The sequence below is a fragment of the Daldinia loculata genome, assembly GCF_022478755.1.
Source record: "Daldinia loculata strain CBS 113971 unplaced genomic scaffold F4817scaffold_54, whole genome shotgun sequence".
Lineage (NCBI taxonomy): Eukaryota > Fungi > Ascomycota > Sordariomycetes > Xylariales > Hypoxylaceae > Daldinia > Daldinia loculata.
The window spans coordinates 124450-150904 of record NW_026054908.1 but is presented as its reverse complement, the minus strand read 5'-3'; the positions used below and the strand labels follow the sequence as shown (position 1 = coordinate 150904).

At 37.0% G+C, this 26455-nt stretch overlaps 7 protein-coding genes across 7 annotated transcripts; 3 read left to right on the top strand and 4 right to left on the bottom strand.

Moving 5' to 3' along the window:
- Positions 1-915: 915 nt before the first annotated feature.
- F4817DRAFT_347512 (uncharacterized protein) lies at positions 916-1391 on the bottom strand. Its single transcript, XM_049304555.1, has 2 exons — positions 1176-1391; positions 916-1142 (listed from the first exon to the last, which is right to left on the bottom strand). The coding sequence occupies exons 1-2, from the start codon at positions 1364-1366 to the stop codon at positions 1118-1120; spliced, it is 216 nt and encodes a 71-aa protein (XP_049155920.1). The 5' UTR covers positions 1367-1391; the 3' UTR covers positions 916-1117.
- Positions 1392-8340: 6949 nt separating this feature from the next.
- F4817DRAFT_360971 (uncharacterized protein) lies at positions 8341-9012 on the top strand (the record flags this gene model as incomplete). Its single annotated transcript, XM_049306343.1, has 2 exons — positions 8341-8362; positions 8429-9012. The coding sequence occupies 2 exons, from the start codon at positions 8341-8343 to the stop codon at positions 9010-9012; spliced, it is 606 nt and encodes a 201-aa protein (XP_049155919.1).
- Positions 9013-9145: 133 nt separating this feature from the next.
- Positions 9146-9858, bottom strand: F4817DRAFT_226429 (uncharacterized protein). The gene has a single exon (XM_049298873.1). It carries the CDS (start codon positions 9701-9703, stop codon positions 9278-9280), a length of 426 nt encoding a protein of 141 aa, XP_049155918.1. The 5' UTR covers positions 9704-9858; the 3' UTR covers positions 9146-9277.
- A 120-nt stretch (positions 9859-9978) lies between these two features.
- Positions 9979-12142, bottom strand: F4817DRAFT_226420 (uncharacterized protein). The gene has a single exon (XM_049298872.1). The coding sequence runs from the start codon at positions 11417-11419 to the stop codon at positions 10685-10687; it is 735 nt and encodes a 244-aa protein (XP_049155917.1). The 5' UTR covers positions 11420-12142; the 3' UTR covers positions 9979-10684.
- Positions 12143-13903: 1761 nt separating this feature from the next.
- On the top strand, positions 13904-16030 carry F4817DRAFT_360970 (MFS general substrate transporter; the record flags this gene model as incomplete). Its single annotated transcript, XM_049306342.1, has 8 exons — positions 13904-13990; positions 14034-14744; positions 14818-14958; positions 15088-15136; positions 15206-15369; positions 15424-15549; positions 15597-15635; positions 15683-16030. 8 exons carry the CDS (start codon positions 13904-13906, stop codon positions 16028-16030), a joined length of 1665 nt encoding a protein of 554 aa, XP_049155916.1.
- Positions 16031-16596: 566 nt separating this feature from the next.
- On the bottom strand, positions 16597-20012 carry F4817DRAFT_319068 (Piwi-domain-containing protein; the record flags this gene model as incomplete). The annotated part of the gene is made up of 5 exons (XM_049301008.1): positions 16597-16901; positions 16964-18101; positions 18157-18392; positions 18442-19631; positions 19681-20012. The coding sequence occupies 5 exons, from the start codon at positions 20010-20012 to the stop codon at positions 16597-16599; spliced, it is 3201 nt and encodes a 1066-aa protein (XP_049155915.1).
- Positions 20013-25163: 5151 nt separating this feature from the next.
- On the top strand, positions 25164-26374 carry F4817DRAFT_360967 (putative short-chain dehydrogenase/reductase family protein; the record flags this gene model as incomplete). Its single annotated transcript, XM_049306341.1, has 5 exons — positions 25164-25391; positions 25467-25721; positions 25752-25815; positions 25876-26059; positions 26245-26374. The coding sequence occupies 5 exons, from the start codon at positions 25164-25166 to the stop codon at positions 26372-26374; spliced, it is 861 nt and encodes a 286-aa protein (XP_049155914.1).
- Between the last annotated feature and the right edge of the window lie 81 nt (positions 26375-26455).

The window sequence follows — 26455 nt, the reverse complement described above, 5'->3', positions numbered from 1 at the left end:
AAAGTTTTATAATATATTAAATATAAAAAACTTTCCGGTGTTTTTATAAAAAATAATAAAAGATTATACAAAAAAAAATATATTTATTTTAATATTAAATTTATAATATGTTAAAAAGTTAAAAAGTATAATAAATAAATTTATGATATTAATATAATAACTGTAATTATTAAATTTATTAATAATTAAATTAAAAAGATTAAATTAATTAATATTAAAAATATAATCGAATTTATTAATAAAATTTTTAAAATAATTAATAAATAAAAGTAAAAAGGTAATAAAATTAAAAAATAATTAAAAAGTAATTAATTTATTAAATTATATAAAAAAGTTAATATTTTATTTAAAAATAAAATTTAAATAAATAACGTATAAAAAACCGTTATTAATAACAATTTAACAACCATTTTTATATTTACTTTTAATAAATTAAATATATATATATTAACTTATTTAATTTTAAATAAATTAACCATATATAATTTAACATTTAATAAATTAATTATATATACATTTATTTTTAATAAATAATTAATTAAATATTTATTTATTATTAATATAAAATTATTATATAATTATATATTATAATTAATAAAAAAAATATTAAAACCAAATAAATTAATTTTAAATATATTAACTTTAAATATAAATATATTAATCTTTATAAAAAAAACATTAATAATTAATATATTAACTATTAATAAAAAGATATTAATTATATTAACCATATTAACCTTTTTAATTTTAAAAATATTAATATTTTATAAATTATTTTTTTTTATACCAATTTTTTTTATATTAATTTTTTTTATATTAACTTTTCTTATACCAATTTTTAATATAATATTATATAAATTAATATTTTAAAAATTAATTTTAAATAAACTAAATTGGTTTATTATAAATATTTATTAATTGTCGCAATCAAAATGGCGACGCCGCCGATTGCAAGCATGCAACCAGGGCTTATATATTTGACACACCCCCCAGGTGATCACTATTTAAATAATAGGGATTACCTAAATCGCAGCACTTTAACGTCTCTAAAGCTCTTTATAACACTGGCTCATTCTGGCCCTCGGCTCTCTAGAGTCTCTAGTATCGTAGGTGGCTGTTAGCTGTCAGCTAAACGTACCTCTACCTGTAACGCGATGACCTCATCTAGCGCGGTATTATACGATGCTTTCAGTTCGATTCGAACCCGCGCCTTACTGCCAGTACTAGTCTGGCTCTGGGGCTCGATCGGGTTCAGGATTAACGCAAGGTTGCATTTGAGGTATGCAGGGAATGCGGTGCAATACCGCTGCGCTAAAGGGCTCATAACTGTCGCAATCAAAATGGCGACGCCGCCGATTGCAAGCATGCAACCAGGGCTTATATATTTGACATTAATTTTATTAAAATATATAATTATAACAATAATAAATTTAAAATAAAAAAATATAATATATTAAATAAAAAAATAAAAATATTTAAAAATATATATAATAAAGTTAAAATAAAAAAGTATAATTATTATAAAACATTTTTTATAATATTAAAAGGATATATATTATAATATTATTATAATTATTTTGTAAAAAAAGGATTAATTTTTTAAAAAATGGTTATTTATTTTAAAAATATATTTTATATTATAAAAAATATATAAATGTATATGTAAAAATTTATAATAATAATTATTTATAATATTATAAATAAAAATCCGGATAATATTTTAATAATATACTTTAAAATATTTATTTTAAAGATTTAACGTGTATATAAAAAAATAATAACCAATTATATTAATAAATATTATTTAATATAAAAGATATTTAACGTTATATAAAAATATTTAACGTTTAATAATGTATTAATATATTTAATAATTATATTTAATAATTTTTATGTTAAACTTTAAAATGTAACCGGAATTATATAAAAATGTTAAACTTAAAAAGATTAAATAATAAAAATAAATATTTAATATTAGATTAATCGAACGTATTAAAATAATAAATATTTAAAATAGTTATAATTTTATTGAAATAAATTGTAAAAAAAGTATTATAATAAATGTAATAACGGAAAAAAATGTTTTATATGCGAAAAGTTTAAGTATTAATTTATAAAATATCTTATTAAAAAATGACGAAAAAAGTATAAATAATGGTAAAAATATGTATAAAAGTAAAGATTTAAAAATATAAAAAAAGATTTTGAAAAATTTTTAACCGAGTATAAAAAAGTTAATAATAAATATAATAATAAAAGCGAAAAAAACGATTATAATATGTGGCTTTTAAAGTATAATTATAATAATAATTTATTAAATAAATACCGGATATTATTACTTTTTGATTAATATTTTATAATATATGGTAAAATTAATAACTATTAAGTAATAAATATTTTTATAAATTAAATTATATATTATACGTTTATAAAATTAAACGTATTTAATAAATTAAAATATTTTAAAATTTTAATAATTTTTTATTTAAAAAACTAATATTTACGTATATTTTAAAGTATATTACCTAATATAAAAGCAATAAACATATTAATAAAAAGAAAATTTTAAATATAAATTTTATAATAAATATATCTTTATATTAAAATAAATATAATAATGGTTAAACGTTATTTGATTTGTTTTAATAATAATTTAAATTAATAAAATTTAAAAACTATTTATATATTTATTTTATTTAAAATTATTTTATTTTATATTATATCTTTTAATATACCATTTTTATTATATTTAAAAAATATAAACCGATTTGGTATATTTTTTAATAACGTAAAAAACGTATTAACCCATAAAAAAAAAAACTATTTTATTATTTAAAAATAAAAATATTTATAGTTTTTATTAAATAATTAAAAATAAATAATTATATATTGTTATTTTATAAAAATTAAACTTTATTAAATTTATTAATAATTTAATTATTTTACGGTAAAATAATTTTATAATATTTTAAATAAAATAAAATATAATAAATTAAATAAAACTATTATTAAAAAAATTAATAAATATTATTATTAATATTAAATATATAAAAACATATTAAAAAAGTTTAAATTTATAATAAAAAATAATATTAATTTTAATTATAATATATATGTTAATGTAATATATATTAAAAATAAATTAATGTTTTATATTGTTAATAAAATAATATTATTTTAAATAATAAAGTTTTTAAAAAATATAACCGTTAAATATATTTAAAATATGTTAAAAATAATATAAATAAATAGTTATTTTAAACCGTTTAATAAATTCATATTTAATATAAATATAAATTTTATTATAAATAAATTTGTAATTAATGTAAAAAGATTATTAATTATAACCGAAAAAATGTTAATTAAAACATATAATTTAATTAAGTAATTAAAACGGTATTATAAATTAATATAACGTATATATAAAGTTATATTAAAAAATTTTTAAGATATTTAAATAAATATATATTATATTTTATAAATGGTTATTAAAACGGTTAATAATATAATAAAATTAAATAGTTTTATTTTTATATTATTTATATTCGGTATATATTTTAAATTAATTAAAAATTTGCTATTTACTTTTTTAATGGTAATATATGTTATAATTGTATAAAAAATAATAAAAAAGGTATAAAAATTTAAAATATAATAATAAATAAACGATATATTAAATATAAAAAACAAACCAAATATAATAAATATATTAAAGTTTTTTTTACAATTAAAAGTGTAAATATATTAAAAAAATAAAAGTTAAATAAGATTTTATAAACTTATTACGCGTAATAATAAAGTATACGTTATTAAAGTTAATAATAAATCAATTAAATTTTATATTATTATTATAAAACCTTATTATTAAAATAAAATAATTAATCTTTTAAATAATAAAAATAATAATTTTAACCGTAATCTTGATTTTAATAATATAATAAATAACTTTATGTTAAAAATTAAAGCATTAATAGTTAAAAAATTATAAAAACAATTACCAGGTAATAAAAATAAATTTAAAAAAATTAACAATGTAAATTATTTATTTTTAAAAAAAATTATAAACGTAAAATTTGCAGTAAAGTTTTATAAAAAAAAAAAGATTATTACGTTAAAATAATCATTTAAAAAATTTAATAAATAAAAAATTAAAAGATTAATTAAAAGAAATGTATTTTTATTTAAACGATATAATAAAAAAAAATACGGAAATATTTATTTATTTAACTTAAAAATTATTTATAAAATTAAAAGGAAAATAATTAATAAACCGTATAAAAAATTAAAATTTATTATATAAAAATATAATAATAAAAATAAAAAAGTAATATTTATTTAATTTTTAATAATATAATATTTTAATTAATAAATTATTATTACGTTTATACTTTTTTTAACCGTAAAAAATAAAGGAATTATAGTATAATTATAAAATATAATTTAAACGTATATATAATTTAATATAAACTTAAATTAAACAATTATTACAAAATTATTAAAAAAATTAAAGTACATATTTCCCGAAATAACGGTAATAATTATAATTAAATTTTTTTATAAAATTCCCGAAGTAAATATATATTAATAATTTATATATTTTAAATATTATAAAGAAAAATTCTTTATAACCATATTATTATATAATTTATACCTTTTAATATTAAATTTAATAAAATTATTTGGATTAATTATAATATAAACGGATAATACGTTAAAAATATTAAACAAAATATTTAATAAATTGGAAAATAAAAAAATATAAAAAACAGGTTTAATAGTAAAATTTAAATTATATTTTATAAAAAAAAACGTTATAATCTTTAATAAATACGTAATATTAAAAAATTTAAAAAGTAATATTTATTTACGTTAAAAAGATTAAAGTAAAAAAATTAAAATCATAAAAACTGGCGTAAACGCATTACAATAATATGTATAACAAAAAGTTTATAATATTTATATAATTATTATATATTAATTAAAAGTAACGTTTAATATATCCGAAACGGTATAATATTAAAAACCAAGTAAAAATAAAATTATTAAATTTAATAAAAAATTTTAATAATAATTTAATAACTTTTAACATGGCTTTTAATATATTTTATTAAATTTAATAATAGTTAAAATATTTATCTTTATAAATAAATTATTTGTAAATAATAAAAATTTAAATTTTTAAATCGGTTACAAAATATTTATTATTAATAAAATTAATAGTAATAAAATTTTTACCATAAAAAATAATCTAATTTATTAAAATTTAATAAAATATAAATAAATTATTAAAAACGTTTTAATAAATAAAATATATGCCATAATTTACGGCGTAAATATAATTATAATAATTAATATAATAATAACGTTAATTTTTAAAAAATTAAAATTTCCGCCCGTTTTAATAATTATATATATTAATTTATTTTTATTTTATAAATATATTATTAAATTTAAAATAATAAAAAAAAAACGGTTAATAATTGATATAATATTATTATAACAATTATATAAATAATAAAAAATAAATAATATTAAATAAATTTATAAAAAAAATAATTTAATTAATGTTATAATTAAATTAAATGTTAATAAAACGTTAAAAACATTTATTAATATTAATTATTTTACCATAAAATTATAAGATTAAATTAAAAAAAACTAAAAACGTAATTAAAAAATGTTATTAAAACATTAAAACTTAATAAAAACCTTTATTTTTAACTTATTATTATAACAATCCCACGTTTAATAAAAATAATAAAACAAATATTAAATTTATTAAAAAATAACCATAAAAATTGTTTATTTATTAAAAAAAAAAAAGTTATTAATAAAGAAAATATTTAACATATAAATCGAAACATATTTTAAAACATATTTTAAAAAATTACGTAAAAAACGTTTTAACCATTTTGCGAAAAAATCAAATTTTTATAACAACATTTTTTAATTTAATATAAACTTTTTCGGTAACATTTACCAAATAATTATCCCATTTTTAAATAATTTTATAACATTATTAAATCGCGTAAACTTTATTTATTTAACTTTTATTTTTCATTTTTTACAAACATTTCTTTAAATTTTATTACATATTTTTAATAATATTTTAAAAATGTTAATAAGTAATTATATAACGCATATTACGATATATACCGGATAAATATTTAAATTATTAATTTAAATTTTAATAATTATTTTTATAAATTAATAATAATAAATTAATATATTAATGTATAATTTTTAACCATTAATACAACGTTAACATTTAATTAAAATAATTATTACACGTTAAATAAAAAGTAAAATAAATATTTAAAATTAATTTATTATTTATTTCAAAATAATAATAATATATTTTATCATTTATAACATTAAATTGTTAATTAATTATAATATAACAATATTATTAATATAAAATTATTTATTTTATAAATATATTAATTTAATATTTAATAAATATTATAAATATATAAAAAAAGTTATTATTGCAAAAAATAATATTAATTTAAATTAATTTAAAAAAAAAAAAAAAATTTACGAAAAAAAAGTAATTTTATATTGCATAAAATTTACGTTTAAACTTACGTTTAAACGTTTAATTTTAAAAGTATAATCATATAATAATATAAAAAAAAAAAAAAAGTTATTAATAATAAAATACCGGTTATATAACCATATTATATAATTAAAGTTATGCCTATATATACCGTTTAAAAATTAACTTATATATATATAAATAAATATTTTTTATTTAATAAATTTCCCATTTTTTTTACTTAATTAAATATAATTAATTAAATTATTTTATTTAAATTATTTTATTATTTTTTACTTTTCGTATTACGTAATATACGGCAACACTATTGCCATTTTAACATTATTATACTGGTAAAAACGTTTATTATTAAATAAAATAATATTTTATTTTTATAAATATTGTTTTTTTTATTAAAGTTTTTTTTTTTTTTTAATTTTAAAATTATAACAATATTTATTAAAATAATATAAAATCGATAATATTAAAGTTATTTTAATTAATATATTATTTTTGTAAAAAAAGCCCGTGTTAAAATGTATGGTTAATGCGTATATGTATTTTTACGAAAAAAATCAAAAGTAATATTAACATTTTTTCATACAATTATAGTACAGTTTTGTTAACAGGCTTTTTCCGAATTAATATTATAATATATTTTAACATTTTAAAGTTATATTGTTTTAAAACCTTTTTTACCCGAGTAAATACTTATTTAAATAAACATTAAAAATTACATAAATAACAATAAAAAGTTATTTATCGTTATCGTAAATAAAAGTTAAATACCCGATAAATACGCATGGTTTAACGGTGTTTGTTTTATTTACAATTATAACGTAAAATAAATAAAACTTTAATTTACCATAACGGAAAAAAAAAGTTTAAAAAAATGATTTTATAAATATAAAATTATTTTATGTATAAAAACTATTATATATTATGGTAATAACAAAATTAACTTAATACATTTTAACATTATAAAATAATTTTAAAATGTAAAATGGTTTTATAAAATAAAACGATTTTAATATTCACGTAACTTTCACGTAACTTTTACGTGGAAAAATGGGGTAAAAGTTAAAAAAGTTAAAAAAAATTTAAAAAAACTAATCTTTAAACCCATAACTTTTACGTTTGTGTAACCATAAACTTTATAATTAATTAAAAAGTTTAAAATTTAAAATTTAAACGTTTAAATTAATGGGACAAAATGGTTAATTTTATTAAATTATTTTAAAATAAAAATTTATTTAATTTTAACTTTTATAACTTTTACTTTAAAAAAAGTACAATTTTAACTTATAAAAAAATAAAAAAAATTTTCGAAATTTTTATAAAAAATTTTTTTTTTTTTAAATTAAAAGTCAAACAATTGTTCTTAAAATGGGAACGATTGTATAAAATAAAATAGTTTTACGGTTATAAAACGGTTTTTGTAAAATAAGATTTTAAAAGCGGGCCCCGGACCTACTATTTTCAGATTCTGACCAATCAGAGCCTTTAAAACCCAAAAACGTTACGCCGTACGAAACCATTCCAATTTTGGAATCATTCTCCCAAACCCCCCTCCTCCGCTATAATACCTTAGGTAAGGTAAGGAAGGTAGGTATCTTACGTAGACCTGTGCTTCTTCCATTTATATCTTTAATAGCTCGATAAATAAATCGACAATCTTAGGTGAACCCTTTTACTACTCATTCACTCCTTATTACTTACTACTCGACGGTTGCGAACACCCTTTTGGACACCCTCTCTCCGCTTGACGAATCACAGCCTATCCCGCATACTGTTCGCCCACCATGGCTAGCAATCCCTACGAAGGTAACTTTTTACCCAGTATGGATGGCCAAATGCAAATTAGCTAAACTAACAATCAAATCTACACAGTCGAGCATAACATTAAGGCTTCGGACCGCCGACCCCATCGGCGGCGCCCGGACATGTCGAGCTTCACCTCGCATTTACATCAGATATCTCCAGACTCGGCAACGAATAATGCACGAAGCCAACGGGAGCCAACGGGCCCTACACCCGTGGACGCGGCAGCGCTATTCCACCTCTTGCGGGACCAATTTCAGACGCTATCTACGGACGCCCCGACGGAAGAGAACCGAGACTTTCTTGGGTCCCTGATGTCGGCATTGGAGGACGACATTAGGGCGCCGCCCGAGAAGATCCCCGGCGTGAGCCAAGAGTACCTCGACACGTTAGACCGAGTGCCGCGGAAGAGCCTCAAGAAGGACGACAGCTGTCCCATCTGCGCCGAGCTCTTCGTCGACGATCCTTACCCCCTGGTGGTTGAGCTGCCGTGCCATGGGAGTCATAAGTTCGATCTGGAGTGCGTTGGGCCGTGGCTACAGAGCAAGGGCACGTGCCCTATGTGTAGAGCAGACTTGAACAAGAAGAAGGTCATCGAAATTCCGAAGGATGACGACGAGGAAGAAGACGATGTTGATGGGTTGTACGGCTAAGCATTGCGGGTAGGAGTTCTGCAGAGGCGAATAGACATGGAGTTTGTGATGATACCCCCGAAAATCCAATCACAAGCTCTCTACGAGTAACACTGAGGTAGTTATGGCAAGTATTGTGAAGTTCATGTGATTGCATAGATGTCCAGCAACCACTATAGCCAGCCGCCAAACTCCTAATCTCGAATGCGAAATTTGTGGGAAACGTACAACTAAGCTTCACTCTCTTTCCCCGGACTTTTATTCTCTACCAAGCCGTGGATACTCATTAAGTCCTACCCTTTTTGGGCGCATCGCCAGCGCCGCTTGCCTTCTTTTTATTACCATGCGTCTTGTCCTCCGCCTTGTCCGCCTTGCCGCGACTACCTTCGGCAAAATCTTTGTTCGCGGGACTACTGTCCAAGGCGTTGCCGTTGCTCTCAGCGCCCGCGGCTTTCACCTCGGTTTCGGGATCCGTCTTGTTCGGGTTGTACGCGGCGTCTTGCTTAGAAGCGATCTCCCCGTCGGTACCGCCCGTCGTGTACTCGTGCGCCTTGGGCTTGAGGGACTCGCGGTCCATGTCATCTTTATAAGGCATACGTAGCGCTGACGATTGATGGATCTGTCTGCTTGCGACTAGACGGTTCGTGGTTGACATGAGAGGAGCTCCCGACCGAGCTCGTAGAGCTGCGCGCATGGTTGTGAAGCTCGACATTGTTTCAACGGGTCGGGTACTGGTAAATATTAATAACTATTATAGCTTATCTCGATGGAGAATTGCAATTGAGGCTATTGTCTAGTTTAGGACTATATTGATATATGTGAATTTGTATGTTTGCACTTGTAATTCTGACGGTTCTACTTCGTACATAACGTAGAGTTTAGATAATCATTATAGTGACGTCACCGAATACCGAATCAATCAAATGCGCAGGGGCATAGCAGATCGGTGCTTCCCTCAGGGATGAAAGCTCCACCATATCGGATTCGCAATTCTTGTCGTCTTATTAATCTACCGTGAACTTACAACATTTTCTTCCATCTGTGGCATAAGACGTAAAACTCTATAGCCTCGATACTTCGTATTATATGTGTTGCTTTTAATGGATCTGCATAAAGATGAGAGCTCTTGCGGATGACCAATATGTCTTTTCATTGATGATTCTAAGAGAATCGTTATGATACTTACTAGACTTCGTTCGTACTCGTTGCGGATTCAATAGCTGCTGCTGCTGGTTGAGTGTCCCCGCAACCACGCATATGGTTATCTAGATCCGAACTAATCCTTGAATTAATACTATTCCTCTTATCAATATCAGCTTGACTTCTTTTATGAGTTAAGTGGTGTATTGAAATCTTGCGAAGGGTAATATGAAGGCTCGAGTAGCCGGTGGATAATCATGATTCACTGGTAAGGTAAGAGAATACACACAAAAGACCAGGTTAAGGATGACAATCAGCGAGCCAAACGACTAAATTCAAAAATGATATAACATAGTAAGCGATTCTCATTCCGGGGTATATAGGTGCTAACTATCCAGCATTATCCGTCCCATTCCTTGTAGGAATACTACCTGTTATTCTCGCTATCGCTTTATGTATTATATCATCCAAATATGTGACAAGAATCAAAGTCCCTTCCCCAATTATGAGGCACCGCCGCTGCACTCGGAAAAGCCACCACGGCTGGGAGATCTTAAACTAACAACGCGGCAACGACGGCAAGACCGGCAGCGATTTTGCCGTCGGCTGTGAAGATGCCACCCGCCTGCTGCGATACGGTTGTAGTGACTACGGCGGTAGGAGCAGGGGTGACGGGCGCTTGAATGGTCGAGTCTTCGGTGGTAGCTGAGCTGCTCGAAGTCTCCTCGCTACTAGTCTCGCTACTAGTCTCGCTACTTGTGCTGGATGAGCTTTCGTGATGGGTGGTAAGGGTTGCCGTCGCTTTTGTCGTGCGGCTAGTGGTGGAAGTAAAGTCATCATCCGTTGTAGAACTGCTGCTATCGTCGTCGCAATCATCGCCAACATCACAGCAGTATCCATCATTGGTACACGTGCCAAAATCGGGGCAATAATGGAGTCCGTCGGCGCAGCATGTCCCAGTCAAGGGCATGCATAGGCCGCTACACTCGGTCTCACCGATGTCACACGAGGCTTCGTCGTCGCTGGATCCGCATATTTCTCCTTCAGGGCAGCATGCATTGGGGATACAGTAGTAGCCATTGCGGCAGTACTCGTCGCTGTTGTCGTTGCAACATACAGCGTCGATAGGCATGCATCCATTCTCGCACTGGACGCGACCTACATCGCAAGTTGCCAAGACATTAAGGAGTTTGGATTTGGCGAAGCTCTTCGGTAGGCCAGAACGTGCTTGTGGCGTCGCGGCCATGACGGCCGGCGCAATGAATAGAGCAAGAGTGAGGGCGTGCATCGTGTGTGTTGATATTTTGGATAGGATCTGTACAAACTTGACAGCTGAGCACTTGGAGCTTTAGTGGTGCAAGGTTGAAGAGACGCTTGAAAAAAGGCAAACGCACCACGACGGTGTCTGGACTACCGCGTACCTTTTATCTTCTTACCCCTTCTCGACCTGATCACACTCAGAACCTGAAGCGGCACAGAATTCTCGCTGTAAAAGCCTTGTCTATCTCAATGGGCTGAAAAGCCAAGCGGCTAGCTTCATTTCCCGGCCAGGGAGCTGCATCTCTAGGGTTATAATACCTATCCGCTCTGTTGCCATGCTTGTCCTAGAGCCCCAATAGCCAGGCATCTTTTCCAATCAGAAGGCTCAGTATGTTTGCTTAGGCTTGGGCGAATTTCACCACCCCGTGTGACTATCTAAAAATCAAGTCGGTGAGCTTAATGCGCAGAAGTCGATCTTCAGTCTACGGTGATTCGGTGGAGCGTATAGGTTAGCGCTACTAGGTAACCCTCAACAAGCACACTTGGCATCGTCTACCTATACCTCTTGATATCCTGCATATAAAGTCGTACGTGCGGCGAGGCGAGAAATACCTTCAAGTTCGAATCGTATTATTTGCTAGAACAAGCGAAGATAGGGTACATAGCAAATCTATCAGGACGCCACGTCTTAGCTACGAGCAACACGACGACGGACACACGGTAAAAAAAAATGAGCACGTAATGCACGCATCTCCCCATGATTTTCTTGGCCTCTTGAGGAGGAGTGAGGAGAAAAATGCCACTATATGATGCTTTGCGAGCCTTAGCCTGGGCTGAATCAAAGTTATTGGTCACAGCGATTCCCGAGCTGAATTAACCCCTGAAAATTAACGGTCTGATCTGGTAATAGTCACATCTTTTTACCAATACTCTTCGTCGTTGAGATATCAAGGGGCAACTAGCTTTATTGGCGGAGCAAGGGTCCGTTGAGCTGGCCTACAGCCGCAATGTATCAACCCTGGTAAAAAGACGTGAAAATTAAGCGCCAAGACATCGCTAGACAGCTCATCGCGACGGTTTCTTTAGGCTTCACGTAAAGAGTAGGCTGAGATGTTTATCCCGGTTGTGTTGATGTGGCGATGCGCTCTTCGCTAGGCGCGCAACTTGGCGTTTTTCGAAGAGGAAATCATTTTTAATTCCAAGTCTAGAGGGGAAAGCAAGCGCGTATACTCTCTCTGTTTAGTCACGAAGTATCTATTTCATATATCAACACGGCTGGCCTAGGACTTAGAGATAATTCGGCGGTGACGATGAAGCTAAGTGGCTGGGGTATTGAATAGTTGGGGTGCCTAAGGTATTTGATTTTCTTATACAACAGCCTCGATACTATTCAACTATTGACACATTTGGAACGACCCGGTTGAGATATCGAACTCTCTGTGGGTAAGGATGCCTGGGTTTATTCTTGGTCTTGTTTACCCACCTGTATAAGTGTCCTTGGTATGAGTGTCCTTGATATGAGCAGTCAGGATCGTAGTTTCAAGAGTACGATAGTCACAAAACTGCATATTTACCCCATGAAGCGCACGCTTTCTACTTCATGACGCTATGAAAAGGTGTTGGTGTTGAAGTGGAATGCTTGGGGGACTTAGCAATATATTATCCGCCCTAGGCTTTGATACCCAGCCCATCTTATGTTGACCATGGGCTCCAAATTTAAGTCCCGATTCTGAGGAGCCGTATTATGGGGATTTCTAGGGATAACTAAACGTAAAATCTGGCGTTGGACTATGATGATATTGACGGGGGTTGCACTGATGAAGACAGGATGTCAGATAAACTGTATCTTCGATGTCGACTTACCGCGGACCATCGGATCTTAAAATGATCGAACAGACTTCTGTCTTTGAGCTTTAATAGACTGGATGGCCAGCAATCAATGATGACACACTAACTTTAATAATGCCACCTTGAGACAGGTAGATTAGTCCTCACATCAGACGACAGCTTCGGACGGGATCCCAAGTCGAGTCCCGAACCTCGTTTACTTGGGTTTTCAACCACCCACCTAGGTGTCGTGAGTTATGTGCCCTTTTCAAGGATACCTTGGCTTAGGACCATGATTCTCACTCAATGTCGCTCTCATCGGAGCCCTTCGGCACTCGAATAAGCATGAAAGCCGCAGCATGCATAGAGCCTATTTCTTACATCTCCTCTCCAGTAGCTATTGAGGAGGAGAATGTGTTCCGCATCTTCTCGTAATTCGCTGGGTATCGCGAAAGTCTCATCGTGATCAATATTACGTGTTCTGTCATATCGATTCTCGTTATCCTGCTTGTATTTCTACTTAGTTATAGGGCGTCTTCACCCTTCTGCCTTGCTATACATTAAGAGCTACGTGGAGGCATCGTCTATGAAGGTAGCCCGGTTATTTCGAACAGGTCAACATATAACTTATCCTAAGGGTTAGCAGAGATTCAATCTTCGTAATACAACCGGAGGGGCCCTTAACATGTCTATCTCGGCTGCGGATACCGTCACGAATTCCATCGATATTTCGGGCCCCTGGGAAGACAAGGGGCTATACGACATCAATCTTGTTGACACATCCAAAGCACCGTCGAGGGAAAACATCATCCAAGCTGATGAAGAGAATGAATACCTACCCAACAGGACTCAAACTACACCTGATTATCCTCTCTCTCTGCCTGGGTGTCTTCCTTGTAGCCCTCGATCAGACTATTATCGCCCCGGCGCTGGGCGCCATCACCAGTGAATATGGCAGCGTCGGGGATATAGGTTGGTACGGTAGCTCGTACCTCTTGACCTCTACCGCACTGCAACCATTATACGGCAAAATATACCGGATCTTTGACATCAAGTACTCATTCCTAGGTGCTATCGCACTCTTCGAACTTGGCAGCTTGGTCTCGGCCATGGCGCCGTCTTCTACAGCCTTCATCATCGGACGGGCCGTGGCGGGGATGGGCAGCGCAGGCTTGTTCTCTGGCTCAGTCGTCATCTTATCGTACACTCTGCCTCTTCGGCGACTACCTCTCATGTTTGGTATGTTCGGCTGCATGTGGGGTATCGCGTCCGTGGCCGGACCCCTGCTCGGGGGCGTCTTCACGGACCATCTCACCTGGAGATGGTGTTTCTATATCAACCTGCCGATCGGGGGACTCGCGATGGTGGTGATATTTTTCTTCCTTACAATTTCCCTGGTTAACAACCCGGATGGTCAATTTTTCCTCACGCGGGTTCTGGAACTTGACTTAATAGGGGCTATGGTACTAATGCCGGCGATCATCATGTTACTCCTCGCGCTCCAATGGGGAGGTTCTCAGTTTCCGGTATGTCTGCTAACTCAACTATAATATCAGGTTTCCTGTGTATCCCAGCTATTAACTGTAGACGTTGTAGTAGAGCGACCGACGTATTATCGGCTTATTTGTCGGCGCTGGTGCCATGGCCCTGATCTTTGTTGGCATTGAGCATTACCAGCAGGACAAGGGCTTATTGCCTCCGAGGTTCTTCAAGGATCGCAACTTGCTGTGCGCTATGCTAGTAAGTACAACCCCGATTTTACCTGTGCTTCGTGGAACTGTTCACAGTCGAGGCCCAACAGCCACCCCAAGACCAAAACCATCTGTGAGACATTCCGAAAAGGGCAATTACTAATTTGGGATGTAACAGTTTGCCGCCTTCTTCGGGGCCTCGTTCTTCCCCCTAATCTATTATCTTTGTTAGTGTACTCTTACCATTCCAGCCACTCGATGACATGTAACATAGGTAGATATCTGACCTACAGCAGCCCTCTACTTCCAAGCCATACAGGGAGACAGCGCCGTCAGGGCAGACATCAAGCTCTTACCCCTCCTTATATCAGTAGTCGTCAGCTCGATCATCTCAGGTGCCCTCATCACCGCCACCGGCTACTACAACCCGTTTATCCTAGTCGAGATCGCCATGGTCGCCGTCGGTGCGGGACTGATCACGACCTTGGACCAGCATACCCCCTTTGCCAACTAGTTCGGGTACCAGGTCCTCGACGGGCTGGGTGTAGGCGTCGGATTCCAGGCCAGTGTCGTCGTAGTGCAAAATGTAGTTTCGAGAGAGCTGGTTCCGCAGGCTACATCGTGCGTGCAATTCTTCCAGGTTCGTCGCATCGATATCAATATATCTTCAAAGAATAACCAAAATAGTCTCTCGGTGGCGCCCTCTTCATCGCCGTCGCCCAAACCGTCTTCCAAAACCGGCTCATCAAAGGCCTAGCCCGCGACGCGACGAGCCACACCTCGACCCCAGACTCTTCACGCACAGCGGCGCGTCCCAAGTCCGACAGGTCCTAGCATCCATCGGCCAAGAACGCATGCTCAACGCCGTGTTAGGCGCTTACATGAGCGGCCTGCGGCACACGTATTGCATCTCCGCAGCCGCGGCGACTGTCGCGTTTCTGGCCGCGCTAGGCCTCCAGTGGAAGAAGATCGAGAAGAAGGGCGATGGCAACACGGCTACGGCCGCAGGTGAGATCTGGAGAGCGTGTACGCCGGCTGCCGAGTTTGATACGTATTATGAGGGGGCGGGCGAGTTATGTGCTGCGTCGAAGCTGCAGAAACGTCGGCGTGGATATCCTTAAGGAGATGAATGGGATGTTCGCTGGGTTGGTATGTATCTGGAAGGTACCTAGGTAGGATTTTGAGATAAGACGTATTGGATGTTTGGTGTAGGCTTGGTTTTCGACGCAGGTAGGAGGATCAGATGAAAAGCCGTTTATGCGATATGCGTTCGCTGTCTGGATCTAGGTAGTGTTTCGCTCGGCCGTGTTAGTACACTTGCTCAGTATCATTAAGCAACCATCAGTACGGCGGTCATCTACACGATCACAATAACAGTAACAATTTCACAAAAGCCAATGACATGCATACCAACCCGAATAAAAAACATCGCTTTATAACTCAACGCTTAACCTATTGACCTAACAGAATCCATACGCATGCGCTATACGCTATGTTTAATTGCCGCCAGTGACCGCGAGACCGAACTCAAGGTCGATTTTTAGACATCAACATGACTTGTAAGCAGTGCTTCCTGCACACGGGTATATTAACCCGAAGTTTTCTCCCGAAAAGACAAGCGCCATTGATCCATCAATACATCACAGAAATCAAATCAAGTCAAGTCAAGTCAACGCCGTGCCGTACCTTAAATGTAGTACATAGTGTTCTCCAAGTTTCGGTGGATATCTGGAGCCACCACTGTGGTCTGGGTGCTAGTCGTGGACTGCGTCTCAGCGCGCTCGAAGTAATCATCGAGGTATAATCGTTGTCGAGTACACACGATGTCGGCATAGTATGCTGGCGGACAGATACTAACGGCCTTGGTTGCTCGGCCGAAAAGGTAGCACATCTCGTGCGTCAAGGCCTCGAGACCATTAGCTGCTTCCGATCCGAGGGTCGGGCGGAAGACTTCGTCTAGTAGGACGGTGTAGTGGGCTGGTCTAGCTGTGCCTATATGACATCCAAAAGTTAGCGAAATGTGTGGTGGCGTCATAGAGGATAGGGATAATTACCTTGTAGGGCCTGATGGGCGGTTAGGAAGAAATCCCATACTGTAGCCTGAGTGACTCCTCGGTCTACTACTGTCCCGCTCTTGATGTTTCGGGATCTTGTCATATGCTCGGGATCTGTAGGGTAGAAACGCGTATGGTGTCTCTTCACTGACACTACAATAGATATCTTTGGTTGCTGGTTTGGTGGGTATTTTTGCGCGCAAGCTTGTCGGATGTACGGAAGCTCCTTATCCAAGACCTGTGTGAACTGGCCTTCGGACACACCATCTCGGAATATGATAATGTTCTGCGGCAAGGCCTTGTTGTTGTGAGACCTCCATAGCTCCAGACGCGAAGCAAACTTCTCCTTCAATGTTTCGTTCAGCATCTCGACCTTTCCTGTCTGAGACCAAGCCGCAGCAGGCCACTGGGCTAGATCCCGGTCTATGCTTGATACCATTCCAACCAAGCTCGGAAGACCATCTGAGCCGTTTGCTAGGTTCGTCGGATGGGTAACATCGTACCCTAGAACCATTGTCTTACCATCTTTAATGATGGGGACATCATCCTTCAACTTGTGGTTAATGCCGCCCATCTTTAAGTTGACCTTCAGACCGACGTTCGCAAAATATTGTGGGCTGCACTTAATAATGTTGGATCGAAGCACGCACACGGTGTGGTACCCGAATTCAACATCGCCCAGCAGCTTTACGACCTTGTATATATCTTTGTCGGTCTTCTTGCCAGGAAGGACGACGAACACGAACTGAGGGGGATTGTTCCGGAACTGGTTAAATCTCTCCCTCAAGCGAACAATAGGAGGCTCGTTTCTCGGGCAGAGGACTGTATTGTTCGAAGACGGCATTGGAGCACTGGCTATGCTGATACCCGTCTTTATCATGAACTGAACAAAGTCTTTCATGGCATTGCGAAGGTCATCCGGAGTGGTATTCTGGAAGAAGTCGACATTAATCCACGTCCACTTGCTAATTGGTCGACCGGGTTTGACGACTTTCACGTTCTGCATATTCCAACTGCCGTCATTAACGAAGGCATTTTGCGGCCTGTTCTGGAGGTTCAGATAGGCAATAATAGGTGGCGTTAGCTCGCGTCCCTTCACCGCCAGCAGCTCCTTACCAGCGGTAACTTTGAAGTCCGTCTGTATAATGATTAGCAAGGTTCATATAGTACGAGATATAAAGGTAAACACCTACAAGTGCCTTGTTGCTATCTAGTCCTAGGCACTTACGACCCTCATTCATGATCGACGTCGCATTGGCCCAGGGCGACCGACAAGCAAACAAGATCATCTTGGCTGTTTCTTCGCCTGTTGTTTTGCGATTGAGAGTCTGTCCCGGTATAATTTCGAGCAACTCCGCCGGCATGTAGATTGGCCTTACTGTGCCAAATTTGACGACAGGCAGGTTGGGGTCTACTTTGTAGCCATATTCTGTGCAATGATTAGCATCAAGCTCGACTGAAAACAAGACAATACGAACTTTTGAGATAATAATCTGCGACTGTGCAGTAAGCATCTTCCTTCAGACCCTGGGGAACAGAACCTGAGAGGAAAAAGGAGACCTCCGTAGGGCCACCACCAGCGCGCTTCACCAGCGGCTTATTTTTCTGACCCTTGCCATCGTTGGGCGTAGCAAGGCCGGCGATCTGCTTTCTTATTATCTTTTCCCCTGATTTCTGACCCCCTTTCGAGCCCGGAACTGTTTTTTCAGGAAGAATTCTACAGTTGCAACGTAGACCTGCTAAGAACTTGTTGAGCTGGTATGGGGCATTAGTACCATAACTTTTCATCAAGTCAGCCACGTTTCCACTCGTACGGAATACGCCGTGGGACACATTGGCATTTAGTAGGATACGACCCGTGGTTAGTCGGGCACTTTGGAAGTATCCACGAATGACCGTGTTGTTGTCTGGGTAACCCAACTGGTGAATTTCCGAGGGGAGATTAAGGGGGAAATGTCGGCTTCGGCCTACAGACGCAATTTGATCGTCGGAGCGAGCTCGGTATCCAGTGATTATGCTAATTGCATCGATGGCCTCTATAAATTTCGGGAACGATGCATCTCCAGTAGGATCCTGCATGGATTGGGCATACGCTCTCAACTTGTCCATGTCAATGTCGGGTGCATTAGAAAACTTGACGTCGTAAACATCATTCTTGCCTTCGTCGGTATAAGGAACCTTGACTACTTGATCCTTGGGTAGTGGCAGCGGTTTGAGGGTAATAACTTGGCTCTTGAACTCGGTTGCATAAGGAATTCCTTTAGCGATCTGACCAAGGGCGGACTTGACGACATCTTGGAGCTTCATCCCTTTCGCTTCGATTGGGCCGTCACCCTTCTTACCAGATTTCTTCGCGCCTGGTTTCGCTTCTGATGAGCCCTCGTCCTTCTTAAGGCTACTTTCCTTATCTAATGTCACTTCCAGGGTGTATTTGTATAGTGACGGCGTCTGCTTGACGTCCAATGCGAAATAGTTGGCCCAAAGGGTAACTTCTGTGCCCTTGGTACCAAAAGCCGGCCGGAGAGGCATCCGTTCTTCTGTAGAAGGCTTTTTGCCCTTGCTGGACGATAACTTCAAGGCTGACATTTTAGCCGCCATTCCAAAGTCATTGAGGATCTTGTTCTCAAGCATAGTAATGCTCTCATCTGGGCGAGGTGGATAATTCGGCCTACAACTGTGTTAGCATCAAAGCATACGAAGAGTGAACCGAAACTTACTTGTACACTTCGTTCTCACCAATAAATCCGCCTCGGCCACCTCGTCCTCCTCGCCCGCCACGGAAATCACCGCCACCTCGTCCACCACCCCGCCCACCACGAAAGTCTCCTCCGCCTCGTCCGCCACCGCGATCTCCGCGGAAGTCTCCTCCTCGACCTCCGCGATAATCACCGCCGCCACGTCCACCGCCGCGTCCGCCGCGGTAGTCACCACCTCCCTGGTCAAATCCAGAAAAGGTGGCACTCCCACCACCACCACGTCCGCCACGAGGGCCACCTCGTCCTCCACCACGGTCTCCACGACCACGATTGCCTCTGCCGCGGTCTGCCATATTGGCTGTTGCAACAAGATTGAGAAAGAGTGACAAGGAGAAGCTATACGTAACTAAACTTAGGAGATATGAAGCTCAGGGATGGTTTAAATGCTAAAGAAGTTCCTGGAGGTAGCCAAATATCGATAATTGATGGCTATGAAGGTAATTATAGTTAGATAGGCGCCAGCGACAGTAGATGGAGTTGGGAAAGATTCTCACCTGAAAGTATGTAGAGGTAGCTATCTAGATATGTACCTAGATAGAGCCACTAGGTCACAGACAACACGTATGTCTACTTGATACACGTTAAGTTATATCTGTAAGAGTATGAGATGCTGATTTTAATAGGCCATGAGTGTGAAAGAGGGGGATTAAGGCACATGAACAAGATGTGAGGCGATAGTAATAGTGCTATATAGGGAAGTATGTGTGTCTTGGTGCAGCAAGAAGGCGACGCCCTTTCTATAGCGTGATTGTCATCAGGGCAAGTAAGGTAGGAGAGGAGAGTTTGATTGTGAAAACTGTTTGGTTGTGTTTGATGTTAAAATAACAAAAGCTGGGGAGTTGTAGGGGTCCTAAAACTAATGCAGTGAAGCGCCGATTCACCGGGATGGTTACATACCAGAGACGATAGCGATTAGAGATGAGATTGACGAGATTGACTTTACCTGCTAGGTCTACCGCTGTGGGGTGAAGCCGGTGAAGCAGGTCAAGCTCCGATATGGGGCGATATGAGTAGCGTCTAACTCTGATAGACAGTCCTAGAAGCTCTATAAACAAAAAGGAGAAGGAAATACCTAAACTGCTAGAGGGTTCCTTTTCTATAGGGCTAAAGGAGAGGAGAGGTGGTCGGTCTACCAGTGACTTGGGCCGAAAATAACAAAGACGAAATCTAAGGGAAGCATCATAGAATAGAATCTTGGAAAGGGGAGTGTAAAATAAAGCCCACCTCGTTAGCTTGCCAACACTGAGGGCCCATTAAAGATATGTGCATACAAGTCACTTACAGGGCTCACGTAAAATCGAAGATGTCACACAGGATACATGTTACCGCCGTACCAGGAACAGGTACATACATACATACCTATGTACATACAGTTTCTAACCTAACAGCCTAACAAGCTAATATCCTTTAATAAATGAAATTTCCCTTGTCAAACGGTTACTCTTTCTTTGCGATTCTTCTTCTTTCCCCTAAAAGCGGTGTGTATGTAGTCGGCTTGTTCATATATGTATTTGGTACGTTCCGTATAGTTATACGTTTTAACTACGGGTTTGTACATACAATACGCATCAAATATGTATTCACGATACTCGGCATCTAGATATTGAACCCCCGGTCGGGCAGCCAAACCGTTTAAGACCCAATTTGGCGTTTCGAGGACCCGCGCACGCGGATCGGAACTGCATGCTACCCCTGTCTGAACCTATCCCCCCCTGTCTTTTCTTGCCCTACAACTGTGCGTCTCGCATAAACAAAACGTCACTCGCACCAACCAAAAATCCAAAAATATTTGTTAAAATACTAGGTTACTTCATCCGGTAACCTTCCTGATATCCAACACTTGCTCACATGTCCCTTCAACTATCCCATGAGAGGCAAACATTGTATAAATATTATAGGGGTATAACTTATAACTAAGAGAATAGAATTATACAAGATTTACAGCAGATGATTGCGGACATCCTTGTTCTGTTTCCCCGTTTACACCGCTAAACTATCTTGGTTTACTTTTTTTTTCAAACAGGGATCACGGCCATGTACCTAGGTATGATTCGGTTAAGAGAATAGCAGGAATGTCGTCCGGAGCCCTATCACAGTAACCAATCACCATTTTCACTTATTAGTGAAAGCTGGTGGATACGAAAAACATACATGCACAGCTTAGCAGCCTTTGAGGTGCTTCAAAAAATGATATGTCTCTTTGACAGCGAAACTTGTCAGCCCACCATTGCTGTAAGCCATAGGCATCCTAAAAGTCAACCAGCTTACGAGTCACTCTGGCTAGCCCTTGGAAGAGTCATATTTTACCTACCTTATGTACAAGCCAAGGCGATCCAATCAGCAATCCCAGGTCTGCCCTCCGTATAGGTATTAACAGTATGTCGATAGAGGTACCTACCTGACCTTCCCAGTCGTCACCTTGTTTCCTTGGCAAACTACAGCGCCTTTTAGGTACTAGCAATCTATTCAGTACACCTTAACCTACAATTTGTCAACTACGTAATAACTACATAGCAAACGGGCTTCAGCCTCATCAGACCACCAATTGGCTGGATGCTGCCCGGACCGCCCATGTGCATATTGCGAACCGAAGCAACCGCGCCACTAGGTACTTCTTTTGCAGGACGCCAACCTGCATATTGCGCCTCAAGATGTAACATATTATTGGAGGGTGAGAATTGGGCCTCACAGCATGTCCATCAACCTCGCTAGAGAGTCTGACACGTAAACTCCTTAGGCCCAAGTTGCCCCCGATCTTCCCCACAACCATCGAGGAATCAGAATCCTACGCCCGTGATCAGAAGCAAGTATAGGACAACATCCGTTTGAGGCCATTGTAAAATCCAGGACTAACTAATCCCCATGGGGATACTAGTACTACCGGACCGATCCGCTACCCGCACTGCTGCCTTCATCTCCATAGTCCCCCAAGCCATAGAACGGATGCCGCGAGGGTGCTTACTCGCAGTCGGCTCAGATACCCTCCGGGATTTTGATACGGGCTTGTTCGCTCGGGTTGAAGTGATATTAGAAGTTACAGTCCGTTTGTACGGCCTCATTCAACCAGATAGATCGGCATAGCCCCATTAATTCCGAAATTGGTGTGCTGTCATGCAGTGCTGCCAACCCCTGCAATAAGTATCACATCAATCCCGCTGCGAACGGAAGTCACTGGCCTTCGTCTAGACCTCGAGCCGGGTCCTTACAACCAGTGTGACTCATAGGATACACGACATCTTATAAAGAGACCGTTTTGTCTAGGCGATTGGGCAGCTTATCTTCTGCCGAGAAAGATGGGCGGTCAGGGTAAAGGCAGGCTGTGCGACATATACATAAGCCGAAAGTCGTCTTGCGTAATAGCCCTTGAACAAAGGTCAGCCATAGATAGAATTTATGTGTGGAAAATACTCTTCAATAACGATATGTTGGTAGATAACTCTAAGCTAAATTCAAAGACACGCAGAAGTATCGAATTCAAACCGCAAGGCTACTTAATTTAGGAGCAGGGAGAAAATATTGATTATTGAAGAATATGCCATTCCTTCCTGAGACTCCCATTGATGTAATACATGTCCCTACTAACATTAGATCAATTTTCAAGTGGCTTAAATGAAGCCATTCCCACTTGCCCGTATCAAATTCCTCGACCCCTGAAAACCCGCTCCCAGCTGTATCTATTAGGATTCTAGATAAGACATATAAAACAAAGGGCAATTTCGGTATGTATAGCCGTAAGCTCCCATAGTTAGCTTGGAGCTCCTCGCGGAACAACGAAATTATTTCCATGCCTCTTGCTCCACCTCGTGATAGTATCGATAATCCAGTCCAACATATGTATATCGTTCTTAGTGCAATAGCTAAATTGATTTCCTAACTCTTGCTCACGTTATTATACCAGGATTATCCGCTCGGTGCTGATACCCGTCTGTCCTTGCTGTGTCTAGACTCTCTAAGTTTTCCCGCCTTATTCTTGATATTCTCGTAAAAACCCCCAATGGTATTTGTGTGATCTCTAGCGTTTCCTGTATCATTGACTACCTATTTCCCCGGCCTGACTTTAAGTAGTTATCCCATAATAGATTGATAGTAACTCCTTAAACCCCGTGACTAGTATACAGGTTGCTCAAATCCAGTTCCAGTTAGAGTAAAGAGCCACGCCAACGTGGAGATAGGAGTCTTGTCAAGTATATGATAATAGCCGTCCAATCAAGGCCATATGATATTAATTCAAAAGTAATTAGGATGACTAATACAAAATGCTTGACAGAGTCTTTGGATTTTTCAGCTTTCCTGGAGAAAATAAAAATTCAGGGGTATTTTAGATACTACTGTATTAGCTTACCAACCTCGTTTTGTGCTTCCTGATTGACCTGATACCCAGAAAATAAGTAGCCAATCCTTAATTTAAAGGGAAGCCGTTCAATCATGTATTATCCTTTAGAATTAGAGTATCTCACAACCTTAGGCACATAGACCAGTAAGCCACAGCAACCTTGGAGAAACTTATTGACCAAGCCCTCTGGATCATTACTTCCGTAACTATTTAAGACTCGGAAATGATATGTACCTGCGTCAGAATCCAAATCCTTGTTCGCGTCACTACCGACTCATGTCCGCCTCGCAAGAGTAGAGAACGCTCACGCTTCGTATACAACACCTTAGCCTTGTATGTATGTATAGCATTAACAACAGGCGTGGTAAACTCACCACTAGTATAAAACCTGATAGCGGGTGGCAAAGCTAAATCGTCAGTCATGAAATATAAGGCTCTTTTAAACAACCGCGTAACTATAGCTTGCACGTTTTAAAAACTACAGCTCTAGGGTTTCAGTAATATATTTTCTATATATAAATTCCTAGGGGCATTGATACATTTACAGAGGCGAAACTAAAGAAGCCTTATAATTTCCCTTCGTCATTCATGTGACGAGCAGCAAAACTAATAGACGATTATTTTATTTAATCTTTCTTATTTCCCCCCTTTTTTAGGCGGAGAGGGGGGAAGGCCACCAAAGCAGTAGGGCCAGCCTCTGTTTTTCAACCAACACCTAGATAGCTTCAGTCCCATTAGCTATCCTCAAACCGATGTTCTAAAGGATTTACTTAACCATAAGATTAAACCAGCTAGAATATGTGGGTTGAAAGATGTCATCTTGCTTTACAGTCTATTGAAGTAATTTTACTAAATCGCATTCTCGCTCCCAGAGATAAGCTTTCAACAAAGCAACTCGGGCTTTTCAAATCCTCTAATTCAAGCCCTTCATTGTTGGATCAAGTGACGCTTTGTGTTACACAATAATGCTGGCGGGCTCTCCCTTGCTACGTCTCCCTGCCCCTCTTAAACATAAACATAATAAACGATGATAATGATAATGGGGGTGTGTTCTAGTAGCCTCGGTCCTGTAGCCTTTTTATTCGTGAATATCACTTACGTATAGTCGAGGATGGCACAGACAGTCTCATTCGATATCACCCCTGAAAAGGAGGCTAGTAAACTCCAGTTCCTTCGCCGTCAGTTCTTCGGAGCTCCACCGGCGGTTTCGCGACACGATGTAGACCTTAGCGGCAAGACGGCTATTATAACAGGAGCTAATAGTGGCATCGGCTTGGAATGCGCGCGACAGCTTCTAGATCTTGGCCTCAGCAAGCTCATCATCGCAGTTCGCGACGAGGTCAAGGGCGACGCCGCTCGCAAGGCCCTAGCGGCCGCGAAAGCGCTCGAGCCTAATCAGATTATCGAGGTCTAGAAGCTAGGCTACGCATCTTACGAATCTGCTATAGCTTTTGCGCAACGGGCCGAGGACCTTAGCCCCCGACTCGACATTGCTATCCTCAATGCGGGAGTTAACAGAGGCTCTTTTACCCTAAATCCGACGACAGGTCACGAGGAAACTCTGCAGACCAACTACCTCTCGACAGTCCTCCTATTACTTCTTCTTCTTCGAATCTTCAAGAAAGCAGAATCCGCTACTAAACCCTCGCATACTTCTCCAGGGCGTATCGTAGTCATATCATCCGATATGGCCGCTTAGGCTAAATTCGATAAAATAAATGAGGAACCGATGCTAGAGGCCTTTGATATCAAGGGAAAATGGAGTAAAAACGAACGTTATGCTACTACTAAGCTTCTGGGGCAGCTTTTCGTGACTGAAATAGCTAAGCGTGTGTCGCCGTCGCTAGCTATTATAAATTGTGCGAACCCGGGCCTCTGCTACGGCTCGGAGCTCGCCCGCGAGCATGGTACAATTGCTGCCATATTTATACGCTCTTTCGGTCGTTCAGCTGTGGGCGCGCGTACGCTTGTGAATGCTGCTGTTAAGCAGGATGGGAGATCTCATGGGTAGTATATAGAGGATTGTACACTCAGACCGTGAGTACCTATATTCCATCATTCAGCCTTGTGTCTATTATATTTCCCGTCACTACTAGAATGGAAGGAACTGTCATTTCTAGTATATTATAGTCTCTACACATCTACGACTACCGAATGATAATGAGACCGACTCATGAGTGCGAACTTATCAGAATGGCGCCCTTTGTGTATTCGAAAGAGGCAGAGAAGATAACCCAACAGTTGTGGGAGGACACGATGAAGGAGCTGTCATTTGCGGAGGTTCACGATGTTGCTGAGAACCCATCTTCGACTCATAAATGAGGCGAGTTTTATACGGAGGATGTTTTCAGCTCGACCCATGATGGCCCTTTTCTAGTATTCCATCCGCGGCAGTCGGTTTCT